Source organism: Streptopelia decaocto, assembly GCF_964273445.1.
Source record: "Streptopelia decaocto genome assembly, chromosome: 19".
NCBI lineage: Eukaryota > Metazoa > Chordata > Aves > Columbiformes > Columbidae > Streptopelia > Streptopelia decaocto.
This window is the reverse complement of record NC_138674.1, coordinates 5993305-6018022: the sequence shown is the minus strand read 5'-3', so window position 1 is coordinate 6018022 and position 24718 is coordinate 5993305. Positions and strand designations below refer to the sequence as shown.

The window sequence follows — 24718 nt, the reverse complement described above, 5'->3', positions numbered from 1 at the left end:
TGACCCTGTGTATGGGTTGCGCTGGCAGCAAACCCACAGTGGGACCCAAAGACTGGGGGTCAGTGTGACAGTTCGAGGTGCTTCGTGTTCCTGCAGCACCTGGCAGGAGGGGGTGTTCGCTGGAACAGGGGAGCAAGCTCCGGAGCCGGGAGGGCGGGTGCTCGGGAGCTTCGCCCTGGGTTTGGCGATGCTGACCGGCCGGTCATGTGGAATGGAAATGGTCCTGGAGCCCCTGAGACTGGGGGTCCCCATGGTGTGGTTTTCTGTTGGAGCGATAAAGGACTCAGCAAACACTTCGATTCAATGTGAATCACGCTAAAGCCATTTATTACAGAAACAAGCCTCCTTATATATGCAACTATATTCCAATCACGCGTCCACGCTCCAAGCATGGATTCGCTAAGTGAGTATCGTGGGCTGTCCGTGCGCCGGAGTCTCACTGATGATACGTCCGATGGTTCACGCCACGCCAGGACCCGCTGGTTGAGGACGCCCCTCTTTCTCACAGCAGGTTCTGTTCTCAGCTTCCCGAAGCGGCCTTGAGATTCCTTTGAGCCCGACTAATTCAGCAACAGATCTTGATCCATCAAAACCCCGCCACAGTTTTCCTTGTGTCCTGGGGACTTGGTTGGGGACCATGGGGGAGCGGAAGCCTGAGCTCAGCTCTGACATCACTGCTCACTCTGGCATCAATTGTGCTGTCACAGCACAGCGCCGCTGCATGGGCATTCTATACGGCAGGAGGCTGCAGTGGGACGGGGAACACGGGGGCACTGCACGGGTGGTGAGCAACTGAGCAGCCGTGCAACACCTGCGGAGGGAGGTGGTCCTTGTCCCCTGTCACTGCTCCCTCCTGGCACCTGTCACCATAGCAGGGGTAACCGCCACCCCCCGTTTCCACTGCAGCTGTCACCCCCTGTCACCTCCTGCCAGCACCGCTGCTTTTCAACAGAGCGACGCGCAGCCCTGGTCTCGGAGTCACCGTGCCCAGAAGCAAACGGGCAGCAGAGACTGGTCAGCCTGTTGTCACCATGGATGCCTCAAATATCATCAAGGTTACTGTGAAGACGCTCAAACAGGAGGAGAAGTTTGAGGTTGCTCAGAGCAGCACCATCCAGGAGTTTAAGAAAGAAGTTGCCAAACGTTTCAAAACATCCCCTGATCTGTCCTGGTATTTGCTGGGAAAGTCCTCAAGGATCAAGACACTTTGAGCCAGCATGGAGTTCACAGTGGGGTCAACATCCACGTTGTCATCAGGTCCCAGCAGAAACCACAGGATGGCCTGGCAGATCAAGAAAGAGCGACCGCCCTCATGCGACCTCCCAGCTGCAGCAATTCCAACTTATTCTGCTTGGGAAGCACGGGTCATCTGCAAAACCCAAGCTTAATCCATCACGACTTGTCTGAGCTGTTGACCTCCAGCCAGGAGACAGTGGCACAGACCATGGCGGAGCTCTTGTCCAGGATCCCTGCGTCAGGCCTGGGTCTGAACACCGTCAACAACAACACATTTCTGCTGGGCTTCCTCCTTGGGGTGACGGGCGTATTTCTCCTGGGCCTGGACTCCACAGACACGCTGGACTTGGAGAGCAGCATTCCAGAAGAAGAGGTGCCCCTGCACAGCTTGCAAAGGGAGATGCGGACTGCTTTGGGGCAGGATGTCCTCGACAACGCCGACGTTGTCAGGGACCTCCTCATGTCCAGCCCTCGGATGCAGCAGCTGGCTGAAGAAAATCCCGAGATTGGCCACATTCTCAGCGACCCCCAGACTATCAGAGAAATGCTGGAGGCCTCCAGCAGCCCTGCCGTAAGGCAGGAGATGATAAGGAACCATGATGTGGCCATGAAGAACCTGGAAAGCATCCCTGGAGGGTTCAGCGCTCTGGAGCAGCTCTACAGGGAGGTTCAGGAGCCCATCTTGGACGCTGTGCAGACGGGAAACAGCCCCTTTGCTCCCCAGGACAGTGACCCACCCGTGACGGGAGCCAGGCTACCAGCCCACACCGAAAACCGGAGGCCATTACCCAACCCTTGGGCTCCGCGGTCCAGCGGGGTCAGTGGTGACGCAGGGGACTGCGATGGCCCGTTCGCCATCAGCAGCACAGGTGACAGTGTCACCTCGCTGAGCTCGGGTCCCGCGGCAGGACCGGTGGTGCCCAACTCGGGGCAGGTTCAGACCACGGCTGAGCAGCTGACAGGAGACCCAGAGCTCACGCACAGCCTGGGGGGCGCGGTAACACACCCCGACAGCCCCGCACAGGCGCTGCTGAACGGCGCCGAGACACCGCGTGACGGGATCTCTCCACGTGCAGAGCAGCAGGTGCAGCAGCTGCCACCGGAGCTGCAGGACGCCGAGATTTCGCCCCTGAGGAGCCCGCGGGCGCTGCAGGCGCTGCTGCAGATCCAGCGCGGATTGCAGACCCTCTCGACAGAGGTACCGGGTTTCATACTGAGTTTGCAGGACCCAAGTGTGCAGCTGGATCTGGAAAGCATGGACGACTCGTCACAAAGCAGCGAGTCTGAGGACAGCGGAGATTTCGAGTCAGATGGGGAGCAAGGAGAACATCAGATGGAGATGGATGAGGAGGTGCCACAGGCCAGATTTGGGAGACAAATGGAGCAACTCAGGGCCATGGGCTTCCAGGACCAGAGCGCAAACCTGGAGGCGCTGATTGATGCGGAAGGAGACGTCGGTGCAGCAGCGGAGATACTGGCGAAAGCACCGTCATCGGACAAGAGACCATAACTGGTTTGTCCAAATGAACCGGTTACAGCACCTCCTCTGCCAATGGCTGCATTTCAGTCTCACCCCACACTAAAAGCAGCAGGGTGCATGCTCACAAGTTGTGTGCTGTAGCATTCTTCCATCCATGACAATTGATTTCCCCTGGTCCGCAAAGGTTTCTGGCATCCAAAGGCAATAGACTGAAGAGCTTTCTGTGCTGCCTGAGCGCGGTGCTGCCCCTTTGCAGATGCACTGTGGTCCATGTCTGTGTGTGGGTAAAAACACACCAAGAAGAGATTCTGAAAGTGAAAACGTGCACTTTTGCAGGTCAGGCACTGATACTCAGCGATGCTGCAGACCAGATGGTAAATGAGCTGGAGAGCTTTCTGTGCTGCTGTCACTGCCGCATCAGCCTTTCCTCAAGGGAGCAGATGCTGTTACGAAAGTCAATGTGTCACTTCTGCCGCTGCGTCTCCTGTGCGTGTGCTGTCCGTGAGGGTTATCGGAACAGTCGGTGGTGGCTGTAGGTCACGTTTACATCCCAAATGTACGCACAGTGGGCTTTTACCCACCTGTTGTTGCATGGAAGGATTGAACTTCATGCAGCAGTTCAGAGCTCGGCGTTCCGGGAGCGGCGCGTCCGGGGCCACCAAGCGCTGGTTACTAGAGGGCGCTGGGCCGGTGCTGGAGCGAGCTGAGAGAAGGGACGGAGCTGGGGAGGGGGTGTCTGGCCCCGTTGGTGGGGATTTGGGGATGCCGGGGGGGCCAGGAGGGGGCACCACCGGCTGAGCCCCATTCTGTTGTCTCTGAATCGCTGCCTATTTGTTTGTATTTGAGCAGGTTTGGAGCAAAACTGGGAAACGGGGGGTGTGTGGGGGGCAAACACAGCTGAGCGCGACTGACTCGGAGCTGGATCGGCCCCAGCCCAGCACCGCGAGTCACCACCGGGTGTTTTGGAAAACACACGTTTTCCCCCTGCTCAAGAATTTAGATACCAAAAGATCCCAATAAAAACAATAATGCTGTTTACATCTAGAATTGTCTCAAATACACGTCCTTCTACGCATGTTATAGAACACTGTAACCCTGCTTTGTGTATTAACATGTAATACACGACACTAAAACCGTTTCAATTAACTGACCAGACAAAGTTTTCCTCTGGAAAATGCTGCCGTTTTGGAAGATTTCTGACCCACTGAAGCCAGAACTACACACTGTGGGTTAAGAACAAACAAGTCATTATTGAAACAATAACTCATCCAAACCAGACCGGGACTCGCTGCCACCAGTTACGAGGCTGAAAGTGCTTCTTGGGAACACCTGGGAAATGCGCAGAACAAAACTGATCTGCCCAGGCGCCTGTATCTCAGTCGGCTTTCTGAGTACTGTTCTAAGATATTTTAAAAACCTATGCCTGAAAAAGAACAAAGCATTTGTCATTGAAGCAGCTGTTTCTTCTGGACATCTGAACTCCTACAAACACCTCCTTTCCTCTTTTAGTGCAAAATCATTCCCACTGTATCATTCAATAATAAGCCCACAGAAACAGAAGATTACGCTTTCAGGAAGAGAAAATAAACAGAGGGAGGTGAGCTCTGCACAGTGTACCACGCTCCGGAACAGACCTTACTTTTAGTACTTGTGTTAAATTATTTCGTATTAAAAATATAGACGGAGAGTCAGTGCATTCTTAATGTTAATGTAAAGTCCACTCTCCAAGTACCTCAGGAGAAACGCGGACGCACGTCCCAGCCACACCTTGTACGGGCAGAGCACTCCGGGTTCCGTCTGTCTGTCCTGCGCTTCTGTAGCAGAGACGGGGCAGCCGCAGCGAGACGGCGGCAGGGGAGACCCAGCTGAGAGAGGAAAAACCCTCAGAACAGAGCTGGAGAGGAACCTGACTCCTCCTTTTCTCTTGCGAAGGCCACAGCTGAGTGGAGGAAAAGGTACTTTGCACCATCTTCAGTACAGTTGTTGATGGGGGCACTGGAGCGTTTGCGTTTTTTAGACAACCAGGCCGTTTTTTGCCTCATTGGCAGCCTGAGTTCCCTAGAACGCACTTTCCCAGATACACACAGGACGCAGACACAGATATCGCCCAAGTACAGCCAAGATTTCCTTCCTCGCCCGGAGTGTTGGTATTGAAGAGTCCAGCAGCCCATCTGTCCTTGTGAACTGCCACTGGAAACAAAAAACAAAACACAAAAAAAACAAAACACAAACCTTTTCAGGCCGTTTCTTCAAACGGTAAAGATATTTTAAAATTGCAGTTATCTTTTCCAACCAAAGTGATGTTGTGATTCCTTTGAAAAGGAGGGTAAGGAGCAGATCAGCTTGCCAGAGAAAGACATGGACAGGGAGCAAGACAAGTGAACACAGAGGGAAGGCAAAAGGGCCAGGGAGGCAGCGCAAAGGGAAGGAAATGTTAATGAAATAGAACAAGGGCAAGTGCAGAGTCTGACATCTGGGCAGGAACAACCCCAGGTTCCAGTGTAAGCTGGGGAATGACCTGTTAGAGAGCAGTGCAGGGGAAAGGGACCTGGGGGTCCTGGGGACAGCAGGGTGACCATGAGCCAGCACTGGGCCCTTGTGGCCAGGAAGCCAATGGGACCTGGGGTGGGTTAGAAGGGGGTGGTCAGTAGGTCAGAGAGGTTCTCCTGCCCCTCTGCTCTGCCCTGGGGAGACCACACCTGGAATCTTGTGTCCAGTTGTGGCCCCTCAGTTCCAGCAGGACAGGGAACTGCTGCAGAGAGTCCAGCGCAGCCACCAAGATGCTGCAGGGAGTGGAGCATCTCCCGTGTGAGGAAAGGCTGAGGGAGCTGGGGCTCTGGAGCTGGACAAGAGGACACTGAGGGGGGACTCATTCCTGGGGATCAATATGGAAAGGGTGAGTGTCAGGAGGATGGAGCCAGGCTCTTCTGGTGACAACCAGTGACAGGACAAGGGGCAATGGGTTCAAACTGGAACACAAAAGTTTCCACTTAAATGTGAGAAGAAACTTGTTCCCGGTGAGGGTGGCAGAGCCTGGCCCAGGCTGCCCAGGGGGGTTGTGGAGCCTCCTTCTCTGCAGACATTCCAACCCCTGGACACCTTCCTGTGTAACCTCATCTGGGTGTTCCTGCTCCATGGGGGGATTGCACTGGATGAGCTTTCCAGGGCCCTTCAACCCCTGACACTCTGGGATTCTCTGAGTTGGCCCAGACAGACGCTTTGCTGCATGTACAGCTTGGTCCTCAGGCCATTGTTGTGCTGTGCACACCCACTGGCTGCAGGATGAGCTTTGACAGTTGAATCTAACAGTATCGCCTGCAATTAGCTACCACTTGGTACCTGTTATTACTCCCCTTGTGTGTCTTTACCTAAAAGTGCAGCATGAACTTCATATGTGAACATCCTTTCTGTTGGACAGTAAGAATCCTGGATGGAATTGTTCCCTTTTAAGAGAACAATTGTTCCCTATAATAGCTCGAGTGACTGAAAGCGGGTAACATTTGCAGAGACAGATCTGCGCAGCAAACTGACCCTTGACCAAAGGTCTGTTTGATGCTGCACAACTCAGGGTTCCCAGCATCCGAAAGGATGTAAAATCATCCATACTATCCTGGTTTTTGTTAGTGTTAGCTCCAATAAGTGGCATTTCAAGTGATACCTATAGTGTGTGAGTGCCTTTCTTACTGGTGTTGTGAAGAACCAGCACCTTCAGGTGCTAAACAGAGGTGGCACAAGTATGATAAACAGAAATTAGCAACTCCTATCAAAAAAATGTATCAACTTCAACTTCTGGAATTTAGTTGCTGGATTAAAAAAATTTTCTGGATATGTTCACCTGTCCCTGTTACACTGTGGTTCACAACACTGAATGGCAGGAAGATTCACTGTGGTCAAATGGACCCCTAACTGATCAAAGATGCAGTCCCTGAAAGCACATACGCATACCTTATCACTCATTAAGGCAAACAGACTGGATATATAATGCTGTGTGTCACAACGTGAAAGGGATAAGGTGCAATTTGAGATACACTGGGATTTTCTAGTCCTCCATTTGCCACATCAGAAGAGTGTAAGTCTCCCATAGATACTGTGTTCTATCTTCCAGACCTCTGAGACACACTAGAATATCTCAAATTATATGTAAAATATGTGTTTAAACACGAGTGACGTTATAAGAGTAAGATTCAGCTTCAGATGTCTTAAATTTAAGTTGCTAAAATACAAAGTAAATATACTGATGAACAACTTAATTACCTAGAGATCAGTATCTAGTGCCATTTGAGATACTCCACGGTGTCTTCTCTGGCCTCCAGCTGTAACTACAGAAGGTTCTGGATACTTCTCAGGTGTTGAGTCACATCTGTTGGCATGTGCAATGGCTTCAGATACTGTAAGATACACTGGAGGACACTACCTGCTGGTCTCTACCTACTGGGCCCTAAATGTCTAAACTGCCGTACGGCAGATGATGGGATCAGATCAGCGCAGTCAGCAGAGTGCAGTGAAATCCAGTGACCAGCGGTGTCCCCAGGGGTCAATCCAGTGGGAGTTCTGGTCAATGTATTTATCAGATGATGGGATCAGATCAGCGCAGTCAGCAGAGTGCAGTGAAATCCAGTGACCAGCGGTGTCCCCAGGGGTCAATCCAGTGGGAGTTCTGGTCAATGTATTTATCAGATGATGGGATCAGATCAGCGCAGTCAGCAGAGTGCAGTGAAATCCAGTGACCAGCGGTGTCCCCAGGGGTCAATCCAGTGGGAGTTCTGGTCAATGTATTTATCAGTGATCTAGTGCTGGAGCTGAATGCAGAGGTAGCAAATTTGCTGATGATACTTGCAATAAATTTTGACTCGAAATTAACTTGAATAACAGAAATTTATTCCCGATGGATTCCAACGCAATGAGCAGAGACAGCGGGGGCGGCCACGGGATTGGCTGCTCCAGTGGCGCGCGCGGGAAAAACTCCTTCCGGCCTTTCAGAGGGTCCCGGCTCGTGCTCAGGGTGCGCGTCACTCGTTCTTTCTGCGCATGCGTCCGCTGTTGCCAGGCAGTTCATCTCCCGTCTCCTCACCTGCCCCTGCCCCCCCACCTTCAGAGGATCGAACGTTTAAGCAATTGCATAACAAAGGGCAGGGGCTGCCCGTGCTGCACAATAACCCCTGAGCGTTTCCTTTTAAGCAGCTTTAATGAACAAACATCTCTAACTCTTAGAATTGTTTATTACAACACTGAAATAGGAGCTTTAGTGTTGGCTCGCTCAAGGGACAAGGCCTTGCAGAGGGATGTGGATCAGAGCACTGGGGGCTCATCGGTGACATGAAATTGTGAAAAATGCAGTTGTGATTCGTGCTGAGATGTTTAATGTTTACAGGTATAACCAAATGAGGCACGGACTCTGAACTTGGAAAAGGGAAAGGTGGTTAAGTTCTATGTAAAAAGTTATGAAACTTGTTTAGGAAGTTATATTGATAGAGCAAACTAACATTTTAAGGGTTAAGCAACTATATAATAAGGGCCTACTAACAAGCTAACATTTTAAACCACATAATTAATATCTAGTTTAGAGCTGTATGTAACAAATCGTGCTAAAAAAAAAAAAAAGCAGGACTTCATTAAATGCCGAGATAAGAAGTTTTACAGCACCAGCTGCAACCTTGAGGAGACAAGACAGCCAAGATTTACAGCAAAAGGGGGCGCCAGTCTGGTTGCAGTCGGTTTGGCAGCTCGGATTCCAGCCTGTTCCTCCTCATGAGCCAAAGGTACAAAGTCCACTGTGACGAAGCTGAAGGAGCTTCATCCAAAGACCCCCAAAGACCCCTCCTCAAATTCACCAAGTGACACTGCGCAGGCGCAACAGGGTAGGGGCAAGGAGGGGGATATGGAAATGGTTCTCTGAGACTCATTTTAATGAGAAGCGGGAAAGGTCATGAATATGTACAGGCGTTTCTGGGGTCATTATGAATATGTAATACCTTACTGTATTTAAGCACACTTCTTATTGTTAAAGGTGTGCGTGTTGGGTGGAGGGAATCCCCCGCGCACCCAGCGCTGTTTTGCTTATGCTCTAATGAACACATGTTTAAAGAATACAATTAAGGAATTGAATTAAACATTGTTTATCCATAGAAAAAGTGTAAGTTATTTATTTCAAAATATAACAAGTCCAAGTGCTGGGTTCTGCACCCAGGACGGAGCAGCAAGAGGCACCAGTATAAAGCAGGAGTGGCTGGAGAGCAGCCCTGCAGGAGGGACCTGGGGCGCTGGTCTGACCGCTCTGCAGCCGCGAGGAGCCGCCCTGGAGCAGGGGACGTGACCCGCAGGGAGCGATGGTCCCGTGGGAAGCCCACACTGCAGGGCCCTCAGCACAGGCTGTGTCAGCTTGGCCAGCAGTGGGTCCTGAGGCCAGCTGGACCTGCTCTGTCTGACATGGGCATCTTCAGGCATCTTCCCACAGCAGTCACCCTGCAGCTCGCCCCACCACCCCACTACCAAAACCTTGCCGTGTAAACCCAATATAATCATTAGCGCACCCTGGATCCTTTATCCCAGGTCTTTTGTGGATCCCCATTTGGCATCTCATAGTCCTGAGATATATATCTTCCTTGTTATGTTCTCAAAGTGCATGAAATACGGCAATAATTTATTTACTTGAAGATTAACTTAATCACATCATTCAAACGTCTGTTTTCTCTATTGAAGTGATCAGCCCAGGTGTACATTCACTTTGAAAACATGAGTGATATGAATTCCATGATTGTGTGGTTGCATTTTTAGATGTAGATATAAATATAGTTTAAAATAGACAAGGGAGCAGAGAGATAGATTATTGAAATAAATAACTTACGCTTTTTCTATGGATAAACAACATTTAATCCAATTCCTTGTATTCCTTAAACACGTGTTCATTAGAGCATAAGCAAAACAGCGCTGGGTGCGCGGGGGATTCGCTCCGCCCAACATGCACACTTTTAAACAATAAGAAGTGTGCTTAAATACAGTAAGGTGTTACATATTCATAATGACCCCAGAAACGCCTGTACATATTCATAACCTTTCCCGCTTTTTATTAAAATGAGTCTCAGAGAACCATTTCCATATCCCCCTCCTTGCCCCTCCCCTGTTCCCTGCGCAATATCACTTGGTGAATTTGAGGAGGGGTCTTTAGGGGTCTTTGGATGAAGCTCCTTCAGCTTCGTCACAGTGGACTTTGTACCTTTGGCTCATGAGGAGGAACAGGCTGGAACCCGAGCTGCCAAACCGACTGCAACCAGACTGGCGCCCCCTTTTGCTGTAAATCTTGGCTATCTTGTCTCCTCAAGGTTGCAGCTGGTGCTGTAAAACTTCTTATCTCGGCATTTAATGAAGTCCTGTTGTGGTTTTTTTTTTTTTTTAGCACAATTAGTTACATACAGCTCTAAACTAGATATTAATCATGTGGTTTAAAATGTTAGCTTGTTAGTAGGCCCTTATTATATAGTTGCTTAACCCTTAAAATGTTAGTTCGCTCTATCAATATAACTTACTAAACAAGTTTCATAACTTTATACATAGAACTTAACCACCTTTCCCTTTTCCAAGTTCAGAGTCCGTGCCTCATTTGGTTATACCTGTAAACATTAAACATCTTAGCACGAATCACAACTGCATTTTTCACATTATGGATTGTACTAGTAAAATAAATTACCATGAGCATTCAGACCTTTATTTTTGTTTATTTATCTGATTTCAGGAATGCTCCATGGAGCATCATGATGTGACGAAGCCTGCGGTCGGCACAAATGAGAAGAAGATGAAGAGAGGTGCAGAGAGAGCTGCTCCCACTGTGAATGACCAAAGCAAGAGTGTGGCCAAGGTGCCATGGCCAGGGTCACTGGGAGGGCGGGATGCTGGAGGCTGCGCAGGGACAGGGTGACCAAGGACAGCAGCAGCAGCCTTGGGGGGATCTGTCCACTGTGGGGTGATGGAGTGTGGGGGTGCAGCAGGCACAGGGGCTCAGGGTGTTGGGGTGCAGTGCATCTGGGGGGTGTGAAAAATGCAGTTGTGATTCGTGCTAAGATGTTTAATGTTTACAGATATAACCAAATGAGGCACGGGCTCTGAACCTGGAAAAAGGTGGTTAAGTTCTATGTAAAAAGTTATGAAATTTCCTTATGAAGTTATATTGACAGAGGGAACTAACATTTTAAGGGTTAACTAAACATATAATGGGTGCCTGCTAACGAACTAACACTTTAAGGCTTAGCCACACAATAAATGCTTAGTTTAGAGCTTTATGTTAAGAAGAACAGAACCCCACTGAATGCCAAGATAAGAAGTTTTACTGCACCAGCTGTAAACTTGAGGAGACTAGATAACGAAGATTTACAGCAAAAGGGGGCGCCAGTCTGGTTTCATTCAGCTTGGCAGCTTGGGTCCCAGTCAATTCAACGTAATGAGCCAAAGGTAAAAAGTTCACTGTGACGAAGCTGAAGGAGCTTCATCCAAAGACCCCCAAAGACCCCTCCTCAAGTTCACCAAGTGGCACTGCGCAGGCACAACAGGGGAGGGTCTATGGAAATGGTTATCTGAGACTCATTTTAATGAGAAGCGGGAAAGGTTATGGATACGTACAGGCGTTCCTGGGTCAGTATGAATATGTAACACCTCACTGTATTTAAGCACAGCTCTTGTTGTTCAAAGGGTGCGTGTTGGGCGGAGCGAATCCCCCGCGCACCCAGCGCTGTTTTGCTTATGCTCTAATGAACACGTGTTTAAGGAATACAAGGAATTGGATTAAATGTTGTTTATCCATAGAAAAAGCGTAAGTTATTTATCTCAGGGGTCACCCCCGCAGCTGCAGCTCCTCCTCAGGTTGGGGGGTGATGGCGGCACCAGCTGTGCCAGCGGCAGGAGGCTGGGGTGCGGGAGGAGGGGCTGGTGGCTGCACTGGCCAATGTCACCTGGCTGGTGGCCTCCCCGCTGCGGGTCACCTGAGGGAAAGGGAAGGGGGGAGAGGGGGGATGGGGTGGAGGGGGAAATGGGGGGCAGGAGTGGTCATTGAGAGGGTACAGGCTGAGAGGACACAGGCTGGGAGGACGCGGGGCCATGTCTGAGAGGACCCCGGTTGTGGGGATGACAAGGACACAGGGACGTGGCTGAGGTGAGGCAGCCGGCAGCCACGGGGACGCCCCTCACCTGTGGAAGTGCTCTCCAGGAGCGGGCAGTCCCGCAGGGGCGGGCCGCAGCACGGCCCCCGGCGCAGCAGCCCGGACGGTGAATGGGACCGGCAGAACCAGACGCTGCGGCCCGGGCTCCGGCAGCGCTGCCACCGCTCAAGATGGCGCCCACGGCACAGCAGCCAAGAGGTGCTGCGGGCAGGAAAGGCACGTGACAGCCCCGCCCCCTTCCCCTCAAGCCCCGCCCCTCATGCTTTGCCCCGCCCCCATAGCTGGGGGGCTCTGGACTCTGGGGAGTCCCTATGTCTGGGAGGGTCCCCAATACCTGAAGGGGTTCCCAGGGCCTGAGAGGGTCCCAGGTCTCTGGGGGGCAGTGGCAGCCCCCAGCACGTGCCTCTCCTCACACAGAGCCCCAGTGGGGGGGCAGGTTGGCGGGGGGGAGGGGGTGATTTAGGGAGCTTTGGAGGGGTTAATTGGGGAGTTAAGTTGGGATGTGTTTAACTGGGGGGCTGTGCTTTATTGGGGGTGTATGTTTAATTTTGGGGGTGGGCTTAATTTTGGGGTGTGTTTAAATCTGGGAATGTGTGTTTAGTTGTGGGGGCTGTGACTAATTCCAGGGTGGCGTTTAATTCAGGGCTTTAGGTCTAATTATGCAGTTGTATTTAACTGGGGGGCTGTATTTAACTGAAGGTTGTATTTAATTTGCGGGGCTGTGTTAAATTGGGGAGTGTCTTTAATTGGGGTTGTGCTTTATTGGGGGGGATCAGTTGGAGTGGCTTCATTTTGGGGGTGCAGCACACCCTGTGATTTCCCCCCCACCCAGGGCTGGAGGAGGGGGGCAGAGGTGCCCCCTGGAATAAACAGAGCCCCCAGCTTCTGCTGCACCCACCCGCATCCATCTGTCCTTCCGGGGGGATCCAGGGCTGGAAGGGGGACACCCACCGGCTGTGCCCCCCTCCCCGTGTCCGTCTGTCCTTCCTGGGGGGCTACTGATGGACTGGGGGTCAGATGGGCCCCTGGGCTGGGGGAGAGGGGTGACAACAGGGTGACCCACTGACTGGGTGGGTGTTGCCAGATGGGCCAAGAGACCATGAGACCCATGAGAAAGTTCATATTAGACAAATCATAAATGAGATGTCCAGCAGCAATTAACTTTTAATTGTAGAACAAAGCCTGTCCCGGAACTGATAGGTCAGCCAGGAGCAGTCAATTGACTCCTGAGCGGTTAATGACACACTTGCGGATGTGCTTAACTGAAAGACAACTTTGCTAACTATAATATCATTTGAATACAAAGGCACGGCTCCTGGTCGAAGGAGAAGCCCCCTCCTCCCTGAGCGTGCACAGAAGAGCCGTGTGCTGTACAGTGTGCTGAGCAGTGCGACATATCCTGTGTGCAGATGGTGTCAGCATCAGCCCTGCGGGGCAGCCCTGAGGGTGTGGAGTGGTCACATTTGGTATAAATGAGCCTGACTTTGGGATCACTGGGCTGCTGCTTCAAGCCGACATCAGACTGGGACAACTCTTGTCAGAAAATCAACATCTGGGCTCAGTGGTCAGAATTTGGCTCTTTTGCAGCACAGTGGGTCAAGAGCCCTGTTTTTGGGACACTGCCGTGTCTGTCTGTCCTTCCTGGGGGTCAAGTCTTGTCCCAGCCCTGGGGGCGGGGGGCACCCCATCTCCCTTCCACCTTTATCGGGGTCCAGGCTCCCCCAGCCCTGCCCCGTCCCTGGGAGGGTCTCGGGGGAGCCCCCCCCGGCCTCCCGGAGCAGGAAGAGCAGCCGGAGCCAGCGGCTGAAGAGGCGCGGGAGCCGCGGGGGGGGCGCCAGCAGCTGCAGGTAGAAAGTCCGGCCGGTGACGAGACGCACGCGCAGCTGGTGGCGCTGGAGGCTGCGCAGGGACAGACGGACCACGGACAGCGGCAGCAGCCTGGGGGGGTGTCCAGCGGGGTGACGGGGCTTTAGGGTACAGGGGGTCAGGGTGTGGGGTGCAGTGGGTCTAGGGGGGCTCACCCCAGCAGCTGCAGCTCCTCCGCGGGCTCGGGGGGTGACGGCGGCACCGGCCGCGCCAGCAGCAGCAGGTCGGGGCGCGGGAGGAGGGGGCTGGTGGCCGCAATGGCCACTGTCACCTGGCTGGCGGGCTCCCCGCTGCGGGTCACCTGTGGCCATGGGGACGTGCTGAGGGGGGTGGGGCGGGGGAGAGAAATCACGCGGGGCCTCGGGGGAGGGGGGTTCAGGGGACAGGCCGGGGCACAGGGCGATGTGAGGGCACACGGGGGGGGCAGGGACACCGCTGAGGGCACAGGGCGATGTGAGGGCACACGGGGGAGGGGGCAGGGACACCGCTGAGGGCACAGGGCGATGTGAGGGCACACGGGGGGGGCAGGGACACCGCTGAGGGCACAGGGCGATGTGAGGGCACACGGGGGGGGCAGGGACACCGCTGAGGGCACAGGGCGATGTGAGGGCACACGGCGGGGGGCAGGGACACCGCTGAGGGGACACGGGTGGGGGAACGGGGCTGTGCGGGCCGCGGCGGAGCAGCCACAGGGCTGGGAGGGACAGAGCCGTGGCTGAGCGCACAGATCAAGGCGGGACAGGGCAGCGGGTGAGAGGACACGAAAGGACAGGCCAGACTGCGGGGACAGAGGCCTCGGGAATAGGCCATGGCTGAAGGGACGGGGGGGCTCCGGGCCCAGGGCTGAGGGGACACAGGGGCCACCCTCCCCGCCCTCACCTGCAGGAAGTCGCTCTCGAAGAGCGGGCAGTCCCGCAGCTGCCCGTACTCTCCCCGGGCCAGGTAGCGCGCCAGGCGGCCCATCCGCGGCTGCAGGCGGGGGGCAGCCCGGGGCGGACACAGCAGGCCCAGCGGGTGACACGGGGACGCCGGACCGGCTCGGGGCGGCACCGGCAGAGGCGCGGCTGCCACCGCTCAAGATGGCGCCCGCAGCGCCACGCACTGCAGGGGGAAGGCACGTGACAGCCCCGCCCCTCTGCCGCCCCGTGGCCGCGCGGGGCAGCGCGGGAGCTGCCCGGACAGCCCCGGGCGGGGCGGGGGCCGTTTGTGCTGCTGAGGGGCCGGTTCCTCCCGGGGTGGTGACCGGGCCCTGCCCCGAGGCCGGGAGTTAATATTAATGAGGGGGGGAATCCTCCTAGTGTCATTCATCAATATTAATGAGGAGGGAATCCTCCTGTTGTCATTCATTAATATTAATGAGGGGAAAAATCCTCATACTGTCATTCATTAATATTAATGAGGGGGGAATCCTATTGTCAGTCATTAATATTAATGAGGGGAATCATCCTACTGTCAGCCATTAATATTAATGAGGGGAATCCTATTGTGATCATTAATATTAATGGCGGGGAATCCTCCTATTGTCAGCCATTAATATTAATGAGGGGAAAATCATTTATTGTCATCCATTAGTATTAATGAGGGGGGAATCCTATTGCCAGTCATTAATATTAATGAGGGGGGATCTCATATTGTCATTCATTAATATTAAAGAGGGGAGATCCTCCTATTGTCATTTATTAATATTAATGAGGGAGTGGATCCCACCCGACACTGGTTTGGTGGCACTGGGGGTGAGTTCCATGTAATGATCAACCGTTCACATTAATGAGGATTCCACTCTGTCTAATGTTAGTTCACTAATATTCGTGAGGGTCGATCACTACTCCCCCACAGCTTATATGTATGAGGGGGCAGGCACTACCAAGAGACTCATTAATATTACTGAGGGATGTGGGCTGCCACGCGAGCTCATTAATAGTGAGAAGCCGCGAACTGGCCTGAACCGCAGCCGCCCCGAAGCGGCGCCATGAGTGACGGCGCCATGAGTGACGGCGCCATGAGTGACAGCGCCATGAGTGACAGCACCGACCGAGCGCGCAGGGGCCGTGTCAGGGGAGAAGGGCGGGGACAAAGAGGCGGGAGCCAATAGTAGGACGGGGATAGGCAGGCGGCGGCCAATGGTTGAGCGCCCAGCCTGGGGAGCGGGGGGAGCGGGGCGAGCGCTGAAAGGCGCTGCCCGCGGCGGTCCCTTTAAAGACCCGTTTTTCCTCTTTTTTATCCTACTTTGCCTCTTAAATTCATTCATTTTATCCATTTTGACCCAATTTAGGCATTTAAAGGTGTTTATAAGTCCCGTACTACCCGTTTCCAAAGGAAAACCCAGCCCTGCCGCACCGCGGGAGACGGAGGGCGGGGGGACAAAGAGGCGGGAGCCAATAGCGAGGCGGGAAGCGGGGGAGGGGGCGGGGATGAAGAGACGGCGGCCAACGGTAAATGGGGGGCGGGGCGAGGAAATGGGGGGGCGTGAGGGGGACTTGGGGGATCTGAGAGGCAGAATGAGGGAAAAGGGCGATACGGGGGTCATGAGGGGTGTGAGGAGGAAAAGTGAGGGAAACAGGGGACATGGGGGGTACGAGGCGGCATTTGGGGGAGATGGGGGGCGTGTGAGGGGGCATTTGGGGGAAAAGGGGGGACATTGGGGGTCTGAGGTGAAATGTGAGGAAAAGGGGAGGCAAAGGGAGGAGTATGAGTAAAAAGGGGGGAAATGAGGGGGTCTGAGATGAAGAAGGGAGAATATGAGGGGGAAATGGAGAACTGAGAGAGAATATAAGGGAAAAGTGGGGATTTGGGGTGGCTGAGGGGAAATTTGGGGGAAAAAGGGAGTCTGAGAGTGAATATGAGCGATTTGCGTGGGTCTGAGTGGAAAAATGAATGAAAAGGGGGGATATGGGGAGGTCTGAGGGGGAAATGGGGGGTCCCAAGAGGAATTTGAGGGATAAGTAGGGGTTGAGGGGGGATACAAGGGAAATGGGAGGGTGAGGGGGAATTTGGGGCAGAATGTGGGGATTTGAGGGGAAAAATGAGGGAAATAGGGTTTGGGGAGGAAGTGCTGGGGTCTGGGGCAATTTTGGGGAGATGGGGGGAAAGAATGAGGGAAAATGGGGATGAGGGGTTGAAGGAGAAATTTGGAGTAAAAGGGGAAAATGGAAATGAGGGGTTGAAGGAGAAATTTGGAGTAAAAGGGGAAAATGGGGGGGTTGAGGGGAAATGGGAGAGAAATGGAGGGGTGTGAGGGGGAATTGAGAGGAAACGGGAGGAAATGAAGGGTGTCTGAGGGGAAAATTGGAGAAAAGGGGGAAACGGGGTGGGTGAGGGGAAAGGGGGTGAAGGGGGCAGGTCTGAGGGGAAATGGGGGGGCTCGAGGGGGGTTTGGGGGCTACGAGGCCTCTCAGTGGGTGATTACGGGGGGTGAGGCACTTTTTTGGAGGGTTGCCAGCAGGACAGGGGGCTCCCAGTCACGTGACTGACCCCCCCCACCCCCCTCCCCCTCTCCTTTCCTTCCTCCTCCCTCCTCCCCCTCGGGGGGGTGGAAAGTCCGTCCCCCTGTTATCGGGGAGACCGAGACCAAAGGTCACCGTCCAAGGAGACGGGGGGGGGGGTGACACATCCTGCTCCTGCACCAGGTAATTTGGGGGGGTCCCACCTCCCCTTTAAACCACCCCCCCCCTTCTAAACCATCCCTCCCCTCCCAACATCCCTCCCTTTGTTTTCATTACAGCCCCCCAGAACCCCGAGGACCCCGCCAGTGTGGACGAGGAGAGCAGATAAACAACTCGCCCCCAAACAAACAACCCTCCCTGGCCGCCATGCTGGAGGGTGCCCGGCAAAGGGGGGCGCCCCCTGGAAAAGGGGAGCACCCCCAAAAAGGAGGAGTGGGAGGAGATGAAGAAGGTGGTGTCGCCTTGAAGAAGGAGATTGGGCTGCTCAGCGCCTGTGGCGTCGTCGTGGGTGAGGGGGGGGCCCAAAATCACCCCCAAAATTCCCCTGAATCCCCCCCAAATCACCACAAAATCAACCCCAAATCACTTCAAACCCCCTAAAATCACCCCAAACTCCCTCTAACCCCCCCTAAACTCCCTCACCCCCCCCGAAATCACCACAAAATCAACCCCAAATCACCTCACCTCCCCCAGTCACCCCAAACTCCCTTGAAAACCCCCTAAACTCCCTCAACCCCCTCCAATCATCCCCAAATCACCTCAAAACCCCTTCATCCCCCCACCTGCCCCAAACCCCCATTTTTGGGGAGGTTAGTCCCCATATTTGTAGGGGGATTCCCCAGTTTGGGCCTTTTTTCCCCCATTTGGTGGGGGTTTCCCCTCTGGTGGCGGGTGCCCCTGTGGGTGACATGGTGATGATGTCACTAACAGGTAACATCATTGGCTCGGGGATTTTCGTCTCCCCCCGGGGGGTCCTGGAGCAAACTGGGAGCGTTGGACTGTCCCTACTGGTCTGGGGGGGTGCAGGGGTGGTGACGGCAGGGGGGGCCCTGTGCTACGCCGAGCTGGGCCTGGCCGTCCCCCGCCCGGGGGGGGACTACGCCTACGTCATGGAGGCCTTCGGGGGGCTCGTGGGGTGAGTCCGTGTGGCAATCTGTGGGGTGAGGGGGGGTCTATGGGTGAGGGGGTGGGGGTGACCCACCAAAACCCTCCCTAATCCCCCCAATGGCAACTGCTCCCATGGCAAGGAGGCCTTCGGGAAGCTTGTGTGGCGAGTTACGGGGTGATCTATGGGGTGGGGGTTGTCTATGGGGCACAGGGATCTGTGTGGCAGGGGGTGGGGTGACACCCTCCAAACCTTCCCCAACCCTCTCCAAATTCTCCCAGTGGTGACTACGGGGGGTGTGACGGGGTGGGCTGGGGGTGGGCTGTGGGGCAGAGGGACATCGAAGGGGCAGGGATCTATGGGGCAGGCTGTGGCGCAGCCCCTGACCGCTGCCCAGACCCCCAGTGGCGACACCACCTACGCCGAGGTCATAACTGGAGGGTGCTGGGGTGAATTGGGAGTGGTCTATGGGGCAAGGATCTGTGGGGCAGCACCCGATCCCCGTGCTTCAGGTTCCTGCGGCTGTGGCTGCTGGTGCTGGTGATCTTCCCCACCACTCAGGCCGTCATCGCCCTCACCTTCGCCTCCTACCTGCTGCAGCCGCTCAGCCCCGCCCTCTGTCACAGCCCAGACCCCGCCCTGGACCCCGCCCTGCGGCTGCTGGCAGCGGCTTGTGTGGGTGAGTGACACCCCAAACTGGGAGGGGCTTGGGACCAGACTGGGAGGCACTGGGTTGGCCTGGGAGGGCACTGGAGTGGAATGTGAGGCACTGGGGGACACTGGGATGGACTGGGGGGCACCGTGAGGGCTGAGGATGAGACTGAGAAGAACTGGGGTGGACTGGGAGAAGTCTGGGGTGTGCTGAGGGGGGCTCAGGACTGGCCCAGGAAGCACTGGGTGGTACTGGGATGTAGTAGGAGAGGCTGGAGCCATACTGGGAGTGCTCATCCATACTGGGATGGACTGGGAGGGACTGGGGAGGGGCTCAGGACCATATTGGGAGAACTATGGGGTGTACTGGGAGGTACTGGGATGGACTGGGAAGCACTGGGCTCTACTGGGAGGGAGTACTGGGCCATACTGGTCTATATGGCTCTATACTGGGATGTACTGGGAGGCAATAGGCTGTACTGGGAGAGACCTGAGATATGCTGGTGGGGCTCAGGGCCATACTGAAATATACTGGGGGGGCTTGGGGCTGTACTGGGAGGTTCTTACTGGGCCATACTGGTCTATACTGGGCCCCCCTAGTGGTGCTGACTGGGCTGAACTGGGCCAGTGTGGTGGGGGCCACCCGCCTGCAGGACGCCTGCGCTGCCGCCAAGCTGGGGGCCATCGGCCTTGTCATCGTCACCGGTCTCGTCCGCATCGCACAAGGTGTCACCCCCTGTGACGTCTCCAAAAGGCACCAAATCCTCCACCTCCCCAGAGCACGGGAACAGCCCCGCCCCCTCTCACAGCCCCGCCCCCCTTCCCTGCTCCAGCTTGGAAGAGCTCAAGCCGTTTCTCTGGCCCTGCCCCTTCACCAGGCCCCGCCTCCCCTGAAGCCACGCCCCCTCCCAGAAGGCCTCCAGACCTCCTCCAATTACCCCAGGGGCCCCTAATTACCCCTATATCCCTAATGACCCTTGAGCCCCCTAATTACCTCAACCTCCCTAATTACCCCAGGGACCCCCTACCTCCACCCCCACTGGTTACCTGCATCCCCCTCTAATGACCCCAAGAACCCTCTAATTACCCCCAGGACTCCTAATTACCTCGGCCTGCTGTTACCTCGGCCTGCTGTTACCCCCACCCCTAACTACCCCCACGACCCCTGTAATTACCCTCAAGCCCTCTAATTACCCCTTAATACCCCCACCCCCTCTAATTGCCCCCAGTCCCCCTAACTGACCCCTCTCCCCTTGGTTACCCCCAGCCTCTCTAATTACCTTCCTAATTACCCTCAGGCGAGTACTTCTGGCTGGCCCCGCCCCAGGCGTTCCCGGGGGAGGGCGTGGCTGGCGGGGTGTGGCCAGGGGCGGGGCCCTTGGCCTTGGCCTTTCTCCAGGGCTCCTTCGCATACGGGGGCTGGAACTTCCTCAACTACCTCACCGATGAGCTCATCGACCCCCCCCGGTGAGATTTTCGGGTGGTTTTAGGGGGTTCGGCGTGTGGGGGCTCGGCCTGACCGTGCCTGCTTTGGCCACTCCCCCACAGGAACCTCCCCCGCGCCATCTTTATCTCCCTCCCCCTTGTCACCATTGTCTACGTCCTGGCCAATGTCGCCTACCTCACCGCCATGTCACCTGAGGAGCTCCTCCAATCACAGGCTGTTGCTGTGGTGAGTTCCGACCCCCTTAACCACACCTGTTTGGCCACACCCACCGCTGACCACGCCCCGTTTTTCCCTGCAGACGTTTGGGGAGAAGGCGCTGGGCAGGGCCTTGGCGTGGGTGATGCCGCTGGGCGTGGCCCTGGCCACCTTTGGGGGAGTCAACGGGTCCCTCTTCACCTGCTCTCGGTGAGTGGCCGTGCCCACCGAGTGACATCGTGGCAGCCACGCCCGTGTGCGATGCCACATGGCCACGCCCACCGGGGTGATGTGTCATCCTGATGGCTGCATGAAGACTGTATCAATGGACTCGTGTGGGGCTGAGCCCGGTTCCCGCCGGCTCCCCTGTGCTCGCCATGCCCACTGGGTGTGGCACGGTCCGACCACGCCCCTTTCCAAAGCCCCGCCCCCTTCCCGAAGCCTCACCCCGTGAATCCCCGCCTCCTGAAGGCTTTTTCCCTTCTTGAAGCTCCACCCCCTCCCCAAAGCCCTGCCCTTTCCTCTTTCCCTTGGCCCCCCTTGGGAGCAGTCAGCCATTTTATTTGCCCCGCCCACCCACCAGGCCCTGCCCCCCAGAGCCCTGCCCCCTGAAAACCGCACCCCATCCTTTAAGCCCCGCCCCTTTCCCAAAGGTCCACTCCCTCCTTCTCTTTCCCTGCTCCCACCCTGGCCGGGGGGATCAACCCTTTTCCTTTTCCCTGCCCCCTCACCGGGCCCCGCCCCCTGTGAGGCCCCACCCCCAGCAGCCCCACCCACCGTGATGTCACTGTCCCGCCTGCAGGTTGTTCTACGCGGGGGCGCGCGAGGGGCAGCTGCCGGCCCTGCTGGCCATGATCCACCTGGAGCGCCGCACGCCCGGCCCCGCCCTCCTCGTCACAGTGAGTGGGCGGGGCCTTTGGTGGGAGGGGCCGGGCATGGACGACACCCACCCCGCTCTAGCCCCGCCCACCTCTGTGGGTTTCCTGGTCACTGTGACCTCCTGGGTGTGAGCGGGAGGGGGTGGGGCCAGCGCTACGCATTGCCCAGCCCCCTCCTCACATAGTCCATCCTCTCCCAGTGTGTCTCCTGCTCACTGGTCCCTCCCGGTCACCATGAGTGGGTGGGGCCTGGGGTTGGTGGGCGGGGCCAGGGTAGGACCATAGTCCACGCCCATCTCCATCTAGCCCCACCCACCTCCAGCCCTTCCCCATGTGTCCTGGTCCCTCCTGGTCACTGTTGGTGTGTGGGGCCTGGGCAGGGGCGGGGCCTAGGGCTGCCTCCGCCCCCATGACGTGCCCCTCCCCTCCATCCCCCCCAGTGCTTGTCGACGCTGCTGATGCTGGGGGCCGGTGACGTCACAGCCCTCGTTAGCTACGTGGGGTTCGTTAACCACCTCTGGTACGGGGTGGCAGTGGCGGCGCTGCTGGTGCTGCGGAGGCGGGACCCCCACAGGCCACGACCCTTCCGGGTGAGACACGCCCCCTCCCACCCCAGCCACGCCCCCTCCCACCCCAGCCACGCCCCCTCCCACCCCAGCCACGCCCCCTCCCACCCCAGCCACGCCCCCTCCCACCCCAGCCACGCCCCCTCCCACCCCAGCCACGCCCCCTCCCACCCCAGCCACGCCACCCTCGCATCCCCAGCCACGCCCTGGTGTCCCCCTGAGCTTTCCCAGAGGGGCCCCCGGTCACCCCAGGGACTGCCCAGCCCCTCCCCCTTACCATGGGGTGTTCCCTTTTCCTCTCCTGTGTTCCCACGGCCCCCTGACCCCTCCCACAGGGTGTCCCCATGTCACCCTGGGGTATCCCTTTGTCACCTTGCCTTCTTGCGGGATGGCCCCATGTCACCACAGTGTGTCCCTTTGTCACATCAAGTTCTCCTGGGTCCCCTCAGTGTGTCCATTTGTTGCCTTGGGTCCTCCTGGCATGTACCCCTGTCACCCCAGAGTGTCCCCTTGTCACCCTGGCTCTTCTTAAGGTGTTCATGGTCACCTCAGTCCCTCCCAGAATGTCCCCCCCTCCTCTGTATCTCCCCTGCAAAGTATCCCACCATGTCCCCGCCATGTCCCAAATGACCCCATATCCCCATCCCTGTCCCTGTGTCCTTGTCTGTGTACCCGGGTGTCCCTGATCCCTCCCAGCCTGTTCCCATGTCACTCCAGCATGTCCCCATGACCCTCCTTTCAGCCATGGGGTGTCCCCCCTCCCCGTGGGGATGTCCCCATGGCACTCCTGGTGCTGTTCCCGCTGCTGCGGGGGTGGCTGGCGGGGGCAGCGCTGCTGCGGGAACTGCTGCTTTGTGGGCTGGGCTGTTGCTGCTCCCCCCTCTGCAGTGCTGCCGCAGGGGTGTCCCCATACCGCCCCCCGCCTCCCCCTCTCCTGGGGGCTCCTCCTCCCCACGGGCTTGTCCGCAACGTCTCCCCCGCTGTTTCCAGGTGCCCACGGTGCTGCCGGTGCTGTACCTGCTGCTGTGGGGGTGGCTGGGGGGGGCGGCGCTGCTGCGGGAGCCGCTGCTCTGCGGGCTGGGGCTGGGGGTGTCGCTGCTCCCCGCCCCCGTCTACCTGCTGGCAATGAGGGGCAAGGGGCCGCGGCTCCCTGCTCTGCAACGGGCCTGCGGTACGTGTGGGGCAGCGGGGGGGCGATGGGGGGGGAGGGGGCATTTGGGGGGCACTTGAGGGGCAGAGGGGGCGGTGGGGATACTGGTACTGGTGCCATAGTGGAGGGTGGGGGAAGCTAGGGGCACTTTGAAGGGGGTGGGGGGCAGTTTTGGTGGTTTGGGGGACAGTTTGGGGTGATGTGGGGTGCCATGGGGCAGGGGGTCATGTGGGGGTGATGGGGACACTGGTATTGGTGCCATAGTGGGGGTTGGTTGTGGTTGGGGGAGTTCAGGGGCACTTTGGAGGGGTTGGGAGGCAGTTTGGGGACAGTTAGGGGGAGCTATGGAGTGATATGGAGCACTATGGGGCAGGGGACACTTAGGGGGCAGTTTGGGGCACTATGGGACAGCCGTGGGTCACAGCCCATCTCCCCACAGATGCCGTGACCCATTTTGGGCAGCGGCTCTTCCTGGTCGTCTACCCCCAAACCGCACCCCAGGGCGACGACCCCACGACCCACAGTGATGACCTCACACCCCACGGTGACAACCCCACGACCCACAGTGATGACCCCGCACCCCACAGTGACCCACGGGAACCACTGACCTCCCAGCCCCACAGCTGAACGGCCCATGGGGCTGCCTCTCCCCAGTGCCTTCCCCTGCCCCATAGTGCAGCCCCACAGCTGCCCTGGTGCCTTAATCCCCCTCCAGTCCTGCTATGGGGCTGCCCCATGGCAGAGCAACCCCTGGCCCCATGGAGGAGGGAAGTGGCTGGTGGGGGGGGTGGTGTCACCTGCGGTGGGCGGGGCTCCCGGAAAGCCCCACCCTCTCCAGGTAAGAACTTGCCCCATAGCCTCCCCCTGCCCCATAGACCTGCCTCATGGCCTTGCCTCTGCCCCATAACCCTACCCCAGAGCCCCGCCCCCTTCCCCATAGCCCTTACCCCCCCGCCCCCATCCCCCCACAGATCCGTGGGGCCCAGCTCAGGGCGTGCTGGTTCTGCTGTTCCCCCTCCCCCCTGCTGCCCGGGTCCCTTTCTGAGGACCCCGCAATCAGGGTCACATGGTGTGGCCCCCACATCCCCTCTGTGTTTTTCTGTGGGCCCTATGGAAACATTGGTCGAGGGGTTGGGTGTAGCAATTTTTGTAGGTCCTATGTAAATAAAAGTCCTTGCAGTGAAGGTGTGGGGTGGAGTCAGCGTCTACTCTGCTGGGGGCTGTCCTGGGGAGCCCTGTACCCCTGAGACCCCGGATGAGGCCAGGTCAATGGAGGAGTTTGCTGTAGTCGATGAGGACTGGGTTAGGGAGCAATTAAATAGTCTGGACATCCCTAAATCCATGGTTCCAGATGGGATGCACCCACGGGTGCTGAGGGAGCTGGCTGAAGTCATTGCTGGACTGCTCTCCATCATCTTTGCCAAGTCTTGGGAAACGGGAGAGGTGCCTGAGGATTGGAGGAAAGCAAATGTCACTCCAGTCTTCAGAAAGGGCAAGAAGGAGGACCCGGGTAATTATAGACCGGTCAGCCTCACCTCTGTCCCTGGGAAAGTAA

At 56.7% G+C, this 24718-nt stretch overlaps 2 protein-coding genes across 3 annotated transcripts; one reads left to right on the top strand and one right to left on the bottom strand.

Moving 5' to 3' along the window:
- Nucleotides 1-13018: 13018 nt before the first annotated feature.
- Nucleotides 13019-14832, bottom strand: LOC309448028 (Golgi-associated RAB2 interactor protein 5A-like). Its single transcript, XM_082069223.1, has 3 exons — nucleotides 14608-14832; nucleotides 13884-14029; nucleotides 13019-13800 (listed from the first exon to the last, which is right to left on the bottom strand). The coding sequence occupies exons 1-3, from the start codon at nucleotides 14689-14691 to the stop codon at nucleotides 13428-13430; spliced, it is 603 nt and encodes a 200-aa protein (XP_081925349.1). The 5' UTR covers nucleotides 14692-14832; the 3' UTR covers nucleotides 13019-13427.
- A 2295-nt stretch (nucleotides 14833-17127) lies between these two features.
- Nucleotides 17128-24347, top strand: LOC309448118 (large neutral amino acids transporter small subunit 2-like). 2 transcript variants are annotated; one of them, XM_082069370.1, is made up of 12 exons: nucleotides 17128-17354; nucleotides 17450-17679; nucleotides 18102-18306; nucleotides 18789-18955; nucleotides 19528-19653; nucleotides 20226-20394; nucleotides 20476-20599; nucleotides 20673-20779; nucleotides 21372-21468; nucleotides 21888-22037; nucleotides 23004-23184; nucleotides 23603-24347. In XM_082069370.1, exons 2-12 carry the CDS (start codon nucleotides 17538-17540, stop codon nucleotides 23788-23790), a joined length of 1656 nt encoding a protein of 551 aa, XP_081925496.1. In that variant the 5' UTR covers nucleotides 17128-17354; nucleotides 17450-17537; the 3' UTR covers nucleotides 23791-24347. The 2 variants fall into 2 exon arrangements, with proteins under 2 accessions (XP_081925496.1, XP_081925497.1); XM_082069371.1 differs by lacking the exons at nucleotides 17128-17354; nucleotides 17450-17679; nucleotides 18102-18306 and having other exon boundaries at nucleotides 18596-18955; nucleotides 19556-19653.
- The last annotated feature ends 371 nt before the right edge of the window (nucleotides 24348-24718 follow it).

Coding starts and splice junctions, on each gene's coding strand:
- LOC309448028 (XM_082069223.1), bottom strand. CDS start 14,691: ATGGGCCGCCTGGCGCGCTACCTGGCCCGGGGAGAGTACGGGCAGCTG. Junction 14,030..14,607: donor TCGAGAGCGACTTCCTGCAG/GTGAGGGCGGGG, acceptor CCATGGCCACAG/GTGACCCGCAGCGGGGAGCC. Junction 13,801..13,883: donor GAGGAGCTGCAGCTGCTGGG/GTGAGCCCCCCT, acceptor ACACCCCCCCAG/GCTGCTGCCGCTGTCCGTGG.
- LOC309448118 (XM_082069370.1), top strand. CDS start 17,538: ATGCTGGAGGGTGCCCGGCAAAGGGGGGCGCCCCCTGGAAAAGGGGAG. Junction 18,307..18,788: donor GCCTTCGGGGGGCTCGTGGG/GTGAGTCCGTGT, acceptor CCCGTGCTTCAG/GTTCCTGCGGCTGTGGCTGC. Junction 19,654..20,225: donor TCTCGTCCGCATCGCACAAG/GTGTCACCCCCT, acceptor AATTACCCTCAG/GCGAGTACTTCTGGCTGGCC.